The 15,158-nt window shown below is 36.4% G+C and overlaps 1 protein-coding gene across 1 annotated transcript in view; it reads left to right on the top strand.

The window, feature by feature from the left end:
* Window positions 1-6,014, top strand: part of RSPH3 (radial spoke head 3) — a 25,064-nt gene extending 19,050 nt beyond the window's left edge. The window contains exons 5-8 of the mRNA XM_037742290.1: window positions 690-893; window positions 2,787-2,949; window positions 5,058-5,144; window positions 5,529-6,014. Of these exons, the coding sequence (XP_037598218.1) occupies window positions 690-893; window positions 2,787-2,949; window positions 5,058-5,144; window positions 5,529-5,839 (765 nt within the window). The 3' untranslated portion in view covers window positions 5,840-6,014. The remainder of the gene's footprint in view (window positions 1-689; window positions 894-2,786; window positions 2,950-5,057; window positions 5,145-5,528) is intronic.
* The last annotated feature ends 9,144 nt before the right edge of the window (window positions 6,015-15,158 follow it).

Consider the following 15,158-nt stretch of genomic DNA (forward strand, 5'->3'; position numbering starts at 1 on the left):
CCTGATGTATGTATATAAGCTAGATTTGTACTAAATAAGGAAAAATAATATCCCTGGTATAAAGATTCCACAATTAGTTGCTTGTGGATTATATAACTTTTGTGAAGATACCCGTTTAAAAAAAAATTATAATTATATTTTTCTATCAGTGAGGAATGCATCAATAGGCCTGTTTATGAAATTGAAGAAGAGAAGGCAATGATTATGTTCACAATGACCTAAAGGAGTTTTAAGATTTGGCGGGAACTTGAAAGAACTGTCATTGAAATTGAGAAATAAAATAAATCTTCAGAAGCTACGTGAAAGTTGTGTTTGCCTATAAATCCTAGCAATGAGTCTCCAAAATACCTGTTATTCTTGTTCCTTCATTCATCAAACTACTACTATCAACAGCCAATAAAAATCAAACAGAAAAGGCAAAGAATGACAGACAAGGATATTTCTCTTTGGTGTAACGGTTCATTTTGATGAATGCATATTTTTTCATAAACTTTGATTTAACAGATTTTTGCCTGTTAACAAAATGTTGTTCATTTTGAGGATTAGAAACCACAAATAAAGCACAGCACAGTGTCTAGCACACAGGAGACATTTAATAAATAATATCTCATTATTGCTATTCATTATTTTTTGTTGAGCATTTGATTCATAATTAAAATTTTAAGTTTGCTTTATTTTGTATGTTTAAGCTCTTCGACTTTGATCTTGAAGTTACACCGGTGTTAGAAGTTTTGGTGGGGAAAACAATTGAGCAATCTCTTCTGGAAGTCATGGAAGAAGAAGAGTTGGCTAACCTGCGGGCCAGTCAGCGTGAGTATGAAGAACTACGGAACAGTGAACGTGCTGAAGTTCAACGACTTGAAGAGCAAGAGAGGCGACACCGAGAAGAAAAAGTATATATCATTATATTTTTATTTCTTAGGCAGTCTTTCGGCTAATTCGCATATTATTTTCAAAATTACATGCAATGATACCTCCTAAAGCTAAAGATCTTTGGGAATATATTAGAAAAAGATCTATAGTTTTTGCTCAGGTCTCTCCTGTAGATCATACATCTTTCATGGACCAAATGACATCTTTTAAACTCCGGTGTACATAAACGTACCTAAATTGAGTTTCCAAAAGTGTTGAAATGAAGTGAAAGTTTCAAGGTTACATGTGTCCCAGTTGGAAGGCTCTCTTAAATATCAGGAGTCCTAGAGAAAGAAATACATAAGTTGGTTTGCCATAAGTCAGTGGCAGAAAGATGAAAGGAAGGGAAAAGTGGGTGCATTGAAGAGAGCCTGTGGGGAAGAAGCAGGGGATCTGGATAGAATTCTGATTCTTCTTCTCAGTGACCAGGCCCTTCTTTATACCCTTAGTGACACACCAGACCTGTTTGGGTTTTTATAGAATATTTTTCAGATTAAGAGTTTTAGAATCTTCAATAAGGAAAGGTTTACAGTCCAGTTTTTTAAAATGTGCCACTAGCCTACAGTGGAAGCACTAGAAAAGACAGCCTCTCCGGTTCTGGCAATAACTGTCAGCCTTTGTTCTATACCAATGAACAAATTGGAAAGTAGTATCTTAATACCTGAAACAGTTAAAATAATTTCCCAAAGGGCTTAACTTATATACTATGAAAAATAGCGTAATTGTTGGGAAATCCTACTGAATACCTATCAAATGGACTTTAATTCCAAGATTAATACTTAATTGTGTAAAGAACATAGGGCTTACAGTAAGGATTGTGCAAAAGTAAGACTTTGTTTACAAATATAAAATAAACTGTGGCAAAATAAGCTTTGTTGAAATGAGTCATGAAATCTTTATCAAAAAATATTTGTTTATTTACTATTTGGAAATATGTCATGCAAACTGGATATAAGAGTCACCTAGATTTATATTTGTTTAAACTTTGAAAATAGATTTAATTAGAAAATATATTAATGCTCTCATTTTCACATGAGAGTAGAGAAGAGGATTCATCAGCTTTGTAAATATTACATGGTCTAAAGGAAGCAAAAACAAAAAATAAGAGGCTTGCTTTTTTTTTTTTTTTTTTTTTTTTTTTTAAGACAGAATTTTTTTTTTTGTCCAGGCTGGAGTGCAATGGCATGCAATCTCAGCTCACTGCAGCCTCAACCTCCCAGGTTCAAGCAATTCTCCTGCCTCAGCCTCCCGAATAGATGGGATTACAGGCATGTACCACCATGCCTGGCTAATTTTGTATTTTTAGTAGAGACAGGGTTTCTCCACGTTAGTCAGGCTGGTCTCAAACTCCTGACCTCAGATGATCCTCCCACCTTGGCCTCCCAAAGTGCTGGGATTATAGGTGTGAGCCACTGTGCCTGGCAACAAAAAATAAGAGGCTTTCATGATCTTCAGAACCATTCAGCTTTATGAATTCAGGGAATTATTACAAATGAACTCATTCATTGGCCTGAGTTCTCTCACCAAAGATTTTTAAGCAATTGTAATTTTTCCTACCAAATATTTCATGATAATATTAATTTAAAATGCATATAATGGTGATTATCTTTTTGCTGCCATCTATACTGTAAGGCATGAATGTCTTGAAATTATTTTACTTGAAAATTAATAGTGAGATGTTTTACCTTAAGCTCCGTCTTTTTAGCTTTCTGAATTTAGTACCCACTTGCTATTGAAATTCGTTAAAATTTTGATGAAAAATATGAACCTTTAATAGACACTTTGCTGTCCATTTTTTTATAAGTCCACATTCTTAGATTCAGTACTTGGGGAGGGCATAAGAGCTAAATAACCACCTATGTCGTTCTTGACAGGAACGGCGTAAGAAACAGCAGTGGGAAATAGCGCACAAGCATAACGAGACATCACAAAAAATCGCTGCCCGAGCATTTGCACAGCGTTACCTGGCTGACCTTCTCCCGTCTGTTTTTGGCAGCCTCAGAGATAGTGGCTACTTTTATGATCCCATTGAAAGAGGTTTGTAGATATTTTTGTAAGATTAATTTTGTTGTAATAAGCATCCCCTTAATGGTTCAAATTTATCTTCTGTCCATTTTTATTTTGAATTGGAATTTTTCTTTTTCTGACACAAAGTCAGTTTTAGTTGTTTTTTTAAAGTAAGTACAGTCATCAATGAGATGTGTATTCCAAAGATCTTGATTTAAGGACATTAATGTTTGTTTATTGAGAAGCAACGTTTGTATAGTAGAAAGAAAGATGGACTTGGTATTGAAAGCTTGAGTTTGGGTTGCAGCTTTATCATTAACTAGCTTGATGACCTCCAGTTTCTTCATGTGTGAAATGAGGATTTTTTTTTTTTTTTTGGAGAAAGAGTCTCATTCTTTTGCCCCCACTGGAGTGCAGTAGTGCGATCTTGGCTCACTGCATCTCTGCCTTTTAAGTTCAAGCAATTCTCCCTGCCTCAGCCTCCCAAGTAGCTGGGATTACAGGCACCTGCCACCACGCCCAGCTAATTTTTGTATTTTTTAGGAGAGACAGCGTTTCAGCATGTTGGCCAGGCTGGTCCTGGCCTCAAGTGATCCACCTGCCTCCGCCTCCCAAAGTGCTGGGATTACAGGCCTAAGCAACCAAGCCCAGCCTAAAATGAGGATTATTTAGGAGTTAAGTCATAAAATACATGAAACTGTAAACTATAAAGTCCTATATGTATAAGAGGTTGTTATTAACTTTTTCTCAGCTGACTTCTTATTCCAAGCAAAAATCTTTTGAGGGCAGCTATTGAGGTCATTTATTCATTTAATTAGGTGCTTACCCTGTTCCAGGCAGTGTTTGGTGTTGGAAAAAAAGAAGGATCCCTGATCTCTGCCGTTAGGGAGCCCATAGCCTGATAGCTGTCTGTCTGTATCCCCTCAAAGCCCACATTCCTAGCTGCTTAGCCAATGGAAGGGAAGAGTTGCATGTCTTCACCACCACCCAGCTTCTCAGGGTGAAAGCACATACATTGTATGTGCCCCAAAATACATTGTGTTAGTAGTGTTAATTTTAATGATTACATATTCAATTCAATACAAAGAGATGAGCTCACAGACAAATATTATTAGTTTACATTTATACCTTCCCAGTTGACAGTATTTTTCATAGGTAGTATCATTTGATAATCCCAATAACCCTGTAGGATAGACAGGTCAGATATAATTCCCATTTTTTCAGAAATAGAAACTGAAACTCAGAGAAATTAAATGCCTTGCTCCCAAATCCTCATGCAGTGGAAATATTAGGCCTCAAACGGACTTGGAACTCAGACTCCAAGTTCCAGTGTTCATTCTCTGCTACCATCCTGCCGTCCTGTGCTCTAGCTTGGACTCTGTTAGCCAGAGAGACCAGTAATCTTTTTTCTATCACAGATTGCCAAAAAAAAAAGTCAGTTATAGATCATTTAAAATCTTGCAAATGAAATTCATGCCTGAGATTAAAATTATTTATTATTTATCATCGTGAATATAATACTTTATCACACTCTCCATTTCATCCTATTGAAAAATAAAATTAGGTGCCTACCCCCAAAAAAATACTGTTTTGAAACTTTAAAATGCATATTGTAATAGACCATATTTTTTAAATGCTTACACAGATTTCAGTCTAAACAAACTTAATACTGATGGAAACACCCAGTTTCTGACCTATTTCTAGATGGCCGTCTCCTCAGATGCCCTCTGACCTGCATTCTCTGAGTCTGATCAGCTTCATTCCATTAGGCCCTGGGCTTCAGGTGGAAACTTTCTTTTACTGGCATTGCTCAATCTCAGATTTGCATTACATTTGGATTGGAGTTCTCCCAAACCCACATCCTCCCCCTGCCTCCCTGATCTATCTCAGATTGCACCTATGAAGTAGACTCCAAATGCCTTGATGCCAAGGAAGGCCTCACAGTTGTTAAAATATCATTTATGCAATAGAAAGGAAACTGACCAGAACATATATAAGGAAGATGGCAAAAGTTATGCTGTATGAGTCTATTTAACATTTTATATTATGAAACCAGTGTTGATGAGTCTATTACATTAGGAGAAAAGTGCATTATTCCTCTGATGATTCATAAAAATCAATGAATTCTTTTATTACAGATATTGAGATAGGATTTCTTCCATGGCTAATGAATGAAGTTGAAAAAACCATGGAATATAGCATGGTGGGAAGAACAGTGCTTGACAGTAAGTTAATTATCCAAAAGTCATCTCTAAAATTTTTAGTAGAAAGAATATATTGAATAAATTGAAAGAAAGATTAATTTTACAGTTCTAATGTTTAAACTTTTAGTATATCAGTAGTATTAACAAAAGTGCAAATTTTTATCCTCAATATTATTTTTGGCTCTTCTATAATTTGATATCTATTAGTATCTTCTGTCATTATTTTGCAAATGATATTCTGTTAAAACAGAGTATAATTCATGTTTAATACATCAAGTGTGAATTTAAGTATGCTAACTTGAGGCTTCGTGAAGGTTTTATAATCATCTTTAAGTCAGCACTATAACTCCTAAAATATACCCTAGTATGAAAATCATAGTGATGTTTGGACATTTAAATTTTCAGTGTTGATCCGTGAGGTGGTTGAAAACAGACTGTATATGTATGAGCATCAGAGAGACTCACATCCGTCTCCAGAACCCGAGGTTGAGCCTCGTGGCCCTGAAGCAATGAGAGAGTCACTGGGGGCTTCTGAATTCCTGGAGCAGAGCATGTCACAGACACAGGGACTGCTTTTAGACAGAGATGACCTGCAAAGAACAACGTATGACGAAAGTTCATCACAGGAAAGGAAGCTTATGGAACAGAGCGAGCTCTTAGGGCAGGATGAAGAAACAGCCAGGAGGGAGTCCTTAGGGAAGGAAGAATTGTCATAGGAGGGGAGCTTCGAAGTCATGAAACCAATCAACAGCCAAGTCAGCAAGCAATCAGGTAATGATGCATGAGTCCCCTCAGGTTATAGAAATTATGTTGTATTTGGTCTATATGTCTTTTTGTCTAATGGACTGGGCCAATCAAATGTCATAAAATAAAACTACTTTGAAAATGAAACTTAAATTGAATTCATTTACTTAATATAATATTCAAAGGCTATATTGTAATTCTAATGAGAATTATATTTAACCTAACCTTCTATCACCATTATATATAACTAGCAAATATATTTCTTCTTAATCCTTCTAATTTTGCAGGTTAGTTTTTTTAGTAAGTGTGATACTTAATGTTCAGTATCAGTGCTGTCAGCCATTTAGCATTTCTTCTCTGTAGGAAAACCATTTCACCTACCATAAGAGAGAATGCCTAAATGTTGTGCTACTGAAAGCCACAGCGCTCCCTTCCTGCAAGGACCATCTTCAGTATTCAAGTAAGGCTTAAGGAATTCAATGGATTAGTAATATGCTCTCATCTTTTATTTCACATTCCTGATATTAAAAAATGTCAGGCAGTGCCAACAAAGCAAAAGTTCCTGTTTGCCCTTACACAGTCTTACTCCCTTCCTCAAAGGCAGATCACTGTTCTCAATTAGGTGTGAACCATCTAGGCCTTTTTTGAGGTATTCCTATATACATATATTTGAAAATTTAGAAATATATAGCTTGATTTTCTTTATATAAATATAAACATTCTTTGCATATTTTATTTTTCACTTAAGAGAATGTCTTAGATCTTTCAAGGTTAGTATACATCATACTCTTATCTTTTTAAAATGTGGTTAAGATATTACATATCATGACTGTGCTGTTGTAGCACAGGGATTAACATTTGACTTTTCTTTTTGAGACGGAGTCTTGCTCTGTTGCTAGGCTGGAGTGCAATGGCGAGATCTCGGCTCACTGCAATCTCCGCCTTCTGGCTTCAAGTGATTCTCCTCCCTCAGCCTCCCAAATAGCTGGAATTACAGGTGAGCAGTACCACATCCAGCTAATTTTTGTATTTTTAGTAAAGACAGGGTTTCACCATGTTGGCCTCAATCTCCTGACCTCATGATCTGCCTGCCTCGGCCTCCCAAAGTGCTGGGATTACAGGCATGAGCCACCGTACCTGGCCAACATTTGACTTCTTAATCTGAATGTGTTAGAGAATTTACCTGCAATATTGAAAATCACAGATTATTTTCTCTCCAAAGCCTTAATCTTAAGCAATAACTAAAGTCTTCAGAGCCTTTAGATAGGTAGAGGCAATTTTTCTTTTTACTTATTTTTATTTTTAATTTTTGAGATAAGGTCTCACTCTGACACCCAGGCCGGAGCACAGTAGCACCATCACAGCTCACTGCAGCCTCGACCTCCTGGGCTCAGACGATCCTCTCACATCAGCCTCCCGAGTAGCTGGGACTACAGGCATGCACTACCACACCTGGCTAATTTTTGTATTTTTTGTAGAGATAGGGTCTCGTTGTGTTGCCTAGGCTGATCTCAAACTCCTGGGCTCAAGCAATCTGCCCGCCTTGGCCTCCCAAAGGGCTAGGATTATGGGCATGAGCCACCGCACCTGGCTGGGCCTGTTTTTCTCAGAATACTTACAAATATATAAACTGTAGTGATTTAAAATCACTTACAATTATTAATCCATTTACCTTAAGTTAGGTACCAAGAATGTATCCACATTTTAAAAATCTTAAAAGAATACACCCATTTTCCCATACAGTATTTCACTATATCATTTAAGGCTCATGGCAACCTTCTGAAGCATGCATGACAATATTTGTATTTTTTAGTTTCTAATACTTAATTTGATCAACCAGTAAACATTAGCTGACTGCCTGCTCTGCATTAGAAAGGGGCTGCAGATACAGCAGTGAACAGTCATGAATACTACATGTTTTTTACAGCCTAGCAGTGGAGCTAAATGAAGTAAATGACTATAAATAGAGAAACCAAAACTCAGGGATTTTAACTGATTTGCAATAAGTGACAAGCCTAATAGGTAATAGGACTAAAGCTGGAACCCAAATCTCTTTACTTCTAACCTAGTATACTTTATTCTAATAACTTGATGTCTTTGTGAAGTACAAAGAATAATTTAAAATAAAGTATTGCATTAACAGCATTTTAAAAATTGGAATCACACCTGTTATCCATCACTGGGCTGGTTTCATTTTGTTAAATAGTCTATGATCATTCTAAAATTTATAAGGTATTAATTTTGGCAAGAAGACTAAAAATTTTTAATTAGGGCTATTGCTGATTATTATTATTACCAATTTTAAAATATCTACAACCAGTTTTTAGTAACCTTAAAATTGATTTGAGATTATCTTTCATAATCTCTAATTCTCCTTTAGAATAATCTAGTCCGTTGCACACTTTGCAGTGTTTAAATTAATTCAATCTATTAAAAGAAGTGGATATCTATAGACCCCACACCAAATTGTTAAGCTTAATTGCAATCCTTGTCCATCCTAGAAAGAAACCAAAATAATTGAGAGGTTAGGGCATTACGCTGTGAGAAAGCTTAGAGATAATACATTATATATTATCTGGAGAAAAAAATGTTAAATGGAAACAAGGTTTGTGAAGAATTTCTTCAAGTACCTGAAGGATTTTATGGGAAATTACAAGACAGCATGCTTCGGTTCTATATGTCTAGAAGGCTTCATAACTGTAAGCAAATTTTGCAAATGGTTTGGGAACATAAAACTCTTCCAGGATAGAAGAAAATAGGTACTGTTAACATTTGGATGATTATGGGACCATCATAACATGTTGATACAATATGCAAAATGCTGCTTCCCCAACTATGACCCTCATTATGACTTTTAAAGGAATCATAAGCTCCAAATAATTTTTGGAGTATAAAAAGTACTTGACTTTTGCACACATTTGCTAATACCCTTCTCATGAATTTTCTGTCTGATGTTTCAACTAACACTAAGCTAACAGAAGCTAAATAATAATAAAACAAAGAACAGATATTAAATGTATTGAAATTGTCATTCCTGGCCAGGCTCTGTGGCTCACGCCTGTAATCCCAACACTTTGGGAGGCCGAGGCAGGAGGATCACGAGGTCAGGAGATTGAGACCATCCTGGCCAACATGGTGAAACCCTGTCTCTACTAGAAATACAAAAATTAGCTGGCTATGGTGGTGCATGCCTGTAATCCCAACTACTTGGGAGGCTGAGACAAGAGAATTGCTTGAACCCAGGAGGTGGGGGAGGTTGCACTGAGCCAATAGCACACTCCTGCACTCCAGCCTGGCGCTTGGCAACAGAGCGCAACTCTGTCTCAAAAAAATTCCCATGTCACTAAAATAGATCAGAGAGGTAAAATGTAATTTTCTCTCTTAAATGCAATGATACATCATTGCATTTAAGCCATCTGAGGGCTATTAGTGTGGCCTGGGAAGTCACTCTGAGCAACACAAAGTAGAGTTTGAAAGCACAGATTCAAAGCAAGACCACCGGGCTTGAGAACTCACATGCAAGCATATAGTCTTCACCATGGAGAAGGGGGATTGCCTTTCTCAAAGCTTTTTTTTTAATTAGGAAAAAGAACTGATTTATCAGTCTTGTGTTTCATTTTAAAAATATAGGGGTGGGTGGGAAACTTGCAGAAGAAACAAGTATTTGGAGCTTATAATTCGTTTAAAAGTCATAATGGGGGTCATAGTTGGGGAAACAGCATTTTTCATATTATATCAAAATATTATGATACCATAACCATCCAAATGTTAATGGTACCAATTTCTTCTACCTAGAAATGTTTCATTTTATGTTGTTAGAACATATCAACCATATCAGCTAGATTTTTTTTCTATATACTTTACCGACTATGGAAAGCATTCTGCTTTACTCTTTTCTTTATAGGTCAATCACAGAAAGTTTTTTAATGTATTCTGTAGTTCAATAGCCATGGCTTTTTAGTTCATTTAAGTTATTTAGCATAAAGGCATTATGCAAAGGCCGAACATGAGCTTAACTTCCCACTAATTCGTATATGTTATTTCTTAACCATAATGCCTGCGTCTAACCAGAACCAACCTTCTCTAATCTTGTTCACAGTCAGAGACCTAAAAAAGAATGTTATAAATGGGGTGTCACTATTGTGAAAGTCATGCTAATGGTGTTGAATTGGTGCCTATGATTCTCCTTTTGAATTAGATCATATGTTTCATTATCTCAACTTACATTATTAAAATTTAATGAAATTATCATTTAGATGAAGTTTTTCTGTTTTTTGTAAGCAAGAGAATAACATAACTGAAAGATATGAGTTAAAAAATAAGCTAATACCATTATAGGCTTGCTTATAATCAAGTGTTAAAGAGTTTGAAATTTCAGAAGAAAAGTATTTAAAACATAAGATGTTATTTAAGCAATTTTAACTACTTTTTGAAAAGAGAGTTCAAAATGAATGAATTTTTATCACTATATTCATTTATGATTTTTATAAAAATGAGCTTTTGTGATAACTGTATGTTGTTTTTTAACATTTTAGATTATAACCACTAGGTGTCAGTAAAACCCTAAGGTAAGATTAACTTGCCACCAACTTCATACATCATTACATGACCATAAAAGACCTTGGCGAGCACAGTTCAAAAATATATTGTATTCCTTGGAGTCTTCTGGACTCTGAATGAATATTTCATCTCACTCTAAAGTTATCTGCCAGCTCTGCAGGGGTTCCAGACTGTTAAAATGTTCATTTTAGAGTGGACCTTAGTTGTCTTCCCTATCTGATTCAGGATCCTTAACAGATAGTCAATTAGTCTTTGTTTCATCACTTTAAGAATGAGGTTTTCACTTTATGAGCTGCTCTAGATAGCAATTCTGCCTTATTTGGTTTTGTCTCCACAAGCCTGGGCTACGGTAAATACTTAGTCAATAACACTGTTTGACAGTTCTCATTATTAGAAATTTCATTCATTCTGATTCAACACCTGTCCCATTGTAACCTTCACTTATTGGTCATAATCATGGGGGCATAGTTATGGTAAAGGGAGACAAAATAATTTTATTGACATATCAGCCCTATCATGTACCCCAATAAATTTTTCTTCCCCGCCCCCCAAGTTTCTTTTCTTCCAATGAGAATCACCACTCTTCCCAATTATTCCTCATATGGCAGTTTCAGAACTTCCCCACTCTCTATCCTGGTTACTATTACCTTGAAATGCTTATTTGGTAAAAGTTTCTCTTAAAACATGTTTCCCAGAATTAGGTAGACAACTATAAGTGTAATCTGACTCAGCAAGGATTATTGTAGGATTATTATCACCCATCACCAAATCACTTTCTCTAAACTCAAATGCCTAGAAATTATATCTTTCAGAACACCATAGAGAAAAAGCCAAAATAAGTTTTGAGCAGCCACAATGTGACGAAGTCTATACACTTTGCAATGGACCCTCCAAGCCTATCCTAACATGTTGCTAGCCAACTAGCAACATTGTTATTTTTATTATAATTATCATTAACCCGGCAACATGTCAGAAGTCACATTAACCTGGGAAGAGGGACTGATGTGGGAAAACTCATAGCACTAATATAAGAGAAATGGCAGGAAAAAATAGATAACTCAAAGTATAGCAGTCCAGAGCAAAAACTGAATAAAATACAGAAATTAATGTGTACGGAGGAAGCACTTCCTAGCTCCACAGTAGCCTTGAAAGCCAGTAACCAAGAAAACCAGAAGCCTAGGAGCTATTGAAAGGAGCAGAAAGGCTTGGTGCCGCCCCACCTCCACCTTAAAACCTCATCTCCAGACAATTGTCACTGCCTGGCCTCTGTGGCAACTCTCTGGAAAAGACCATTTACAGGGTGTGTCTTTATTTGATCGGACTCAGAGCTTGCACAATGACAAAAGTCCTAACACCAAGGCATTAAGAACAAAAAACAGCAGCAATTGTTTAACGTCACAGCTGCCTGAGGTGGAGCAAATAAGAAACTGGCAAAAAGAAATTGAAAATCTTGAGAATGCATTGTTGATAAGGGGCTTTGAAAAGCTTTGACATTTGGCCAGGCACAATGACCCATGCCTGTAATCCCAGCAATTTAGGAGGCCAAGGTGGGCAAATCACAAGGTCAGGAGTTCCAGATAAGCCTGGCCAACATAGTAAAACCTCGTCTCTACTAAAAATAAAAAACAAACAAAAAAAAAATTAGCTGGGTGTATTGGAAGGTGCCTATAATCCCAGCTACTCGGGAGGCTGAGGCAGGAGAATCTCTTGAACCCAGGAGGCGGAGTTTGCAGTGAGCTGAGATCATGTCACTGCATTCCAGCCTAGGCAACAGTGTGAGACTCTGTCTCAAAAAAAAAAAAAGGAAAAACTTTGACATTCTTGGGAAACGATATATAGGGTGCATTTGTAGGACTGCGTGCTTGCCCAGAAAATATCTGAGAAGGCCTGAATCACTCACTTCTTTTTTTTTTTTTTTTTTTTTTTTTTTAATACCGTTTTTTTTTTTTTTTTTTTTTTTTTTTTGAGACAGAGTTTCACTCTTGTTACCCAGGGGCTGGAGTGCAATGGCATGATCTCGGCTCACCGCAATCTCCACTTCCTGGGTTCAGGCAATTCTCCTGCCTCAACCTCCTGAGTAGCTGGGATTACAGGCACGCACCACCATGCCCAGCTAATGTTTTGTATTTTTAGTAGAGGCGGGGTTTCACCGTGTTGACCAGGATGGTCTCGATCTCTTGACCTCGTGATCCACCCGCCTCGGCCTCCCAAAGTGCTAGGATTACAGGCTTGAGCCACCGCTCCCGGCTGAATCACTCACTTCTAACTGACCTTGAGGATCTGCACAACCAGGAATTGAAAGCTAAGACAGAGTTATGAACTGCCAAAATGTTAAAGGCATGCCCAACACATACAGAGCACCTCAACAAAGGGTGGAAAACTTAACTGGTCCAGGGCATTTAAGAAAATCTCTAATCATTAGCTGATTGCTAATCTAACTGAGTAAAGATTAGCAATGGCCACATGCAATAAAAAATACATATTTTACTAAATTTTTCCAGAGAAGTCATTTAAAAAAGAGTAACAAACAGCAACAAGAAACCCAGGTTGGAGGGGTAGGACAAGAATATAACTTTCAGAGTTACTATATTATAATTATTTAAAGTGTTTAATTTTCAGAAAAAAAAAGTATATGGCAGGCAAACAATAGGAAAATATGGCTTATGTCAAAGAAAAATGCAATCTATAGAAACTGTTCCTGAGGGAGTCCAGATTTTTAACTTACTAGACAAAGACTTTAATTGGCTATTATATGTTCAAAGAACTAAAGGAAACCATGTCTAAAGAATTAAAATAAGTATGAGAAAGATGGCTCACCAAATGTGAATATCAGTTAAGAGAAAATATTTTTTAAGAACCAAATAGAAATTCTGGCATTGAAAAATGCAATAATTGAAATGAAAAATTTACTTCAGGGTCTCAACAGCAGATATGATGTGGCAGAAGAAAATATCCATGAAATTGAAGTTAAGTCAATTGAGATAATCCACTCTCAGGAACAGAAAAATTAGTGAAGAAAAATGAGCCTCAGAGACCTGGGGACACCACCAAGCATATCAACCTACACATAATGGGGACTCAAGAAGGAGAGGAGAGAAGAAAGGGGCAGGAAGAATATCAGAAGAGATCCTGGCTTAAAAACTTACTAAATTTGATGAAAAATGTTGATCTCATTCAAGAAGTTCAGTGAACTCCATATAGGAGAAATTCAAGAGATCCACAATTAGACATATCCTAGTCACACTGTCAAGAGACAGAGGCAAATAGAATCTTGAAAGCAGCAAGACAAAAATGACTTTTCATGTACATGGGCTCCTCAATAACATTAACAGCTGACTTCTCATCAGACATCATGAAGGCCAAAAGACAATGGGATCATATATTCAAAGTGCTAAAAGAAAAACTGCCATTCAAGAATTCTGTATCCAGCAAAACTGTCCTTTAAAATGAAGGAGAAATGAAGACATTCCCATATAATCAAAAACTGAGATAACTTGTCATTAGCACACCTGTCCTACAAGAAATACTAATGGGAGTCCTTCATACTGAAATGAAAGAATACTAGAAAGCAGTTCAAATCCGTATCAAGAAATATGGAGCCGCAATAAAGACTGTATAAATTTACTTTTGTTTGTAATTCTTTTGACATTTAAAAGACAGTTACATCATAAAGCCATAAAGCAATCATTATAAACCTGTATTAATGGGCTTCTAATGTATAAAGATGTAGTTTGTAGGATATTAACAATACAAAGAAAGGAGAAGGAACAGAATAGTACTAGAGAAAACTTTTTGTAACTCTGAAATTAGATTAGTATTAATCTGAAGTAGATTATGTTAAATTAAGATGTTAATTGTAATCCCCAGAGCAGCCACTAAGAAAGTATCTTTTAAAAAACAGAAAAATAGCTGGCTGCAGTGGCTCACACCTGTAATCCCAACACTTTGGGAGGCTGAGGTGGGCAGATCACTTGAAATCAGGAGTTCAAGACCAGCCTGGCCAACATGGTGAAACCTCATCTCTACTAAAAATACAAAAAATTAGCCAGGTATGGTGGTACATGCCTGTAATTGCAGCTATTCAGGATGCTGAGGTAGAAGAATCACTTGAACCCAGGAGGTGGAGGTTGCAGTGAGCCAGAGTCATGCCACTGCACTCCAGCATGGGCAACAGAGCAAGACTCTGTCTCAAAAATAAATAAATAAATAACAGTAAAAGAAACAAGAGGATTAAAATCTTTTTCTGGAAGATACTCATGTAATACAAAAGAGCAATAATGGAGGAACAAAGGTACAAAAAATACGTAAGACACGTAAAAATCCAAATAGCAAAACAGTAAATTAAAATCCTAGCTTATCAGTTATTTAATCAAAAGTAAATGGTTTAAACATCCTAACCGGAAGGCAAAGATTGCCAGAATGAGAGGTTTTTTTTTAAAATGATCCAACCATATGATTAGAGACACACTTTAGATTTAAAGACATAAACTGGTTGAAAATAAAAGGATGGACAAAGATATGGCATGCAAACAGTAACCAAAAAAGAGCTGGAGTAGCCGTATTAGTATCGGACAAAATGAACTTTAAGACAAGAGATGAAGAAATGCATTTTATGATAAAAAAGGTCAATCCTTCAGGAAGACATAACAATTATAAACATATATGCACCTAACAGGGCTCCAAAATACATGAAGCAAAAAGTGATAGAATTAAAGGGAGTATTAGACAATG

Source organism: Cebus imitator, unplaced genomic scaffold (genome assembly GCF_001604975.1).
Source record: "Cebus imitator isolate Cc_AM_T3 unplaced genomic scaffold, Cebus_imitator-1.0 Scaffold6, whole genome shotgun sequence".
Classification (NCBI taxonomy): Eukaryota; Metazoa; Chordata; class Mammalia; order Primates; family Cebidae; genus Cebus; species Cebus imitator.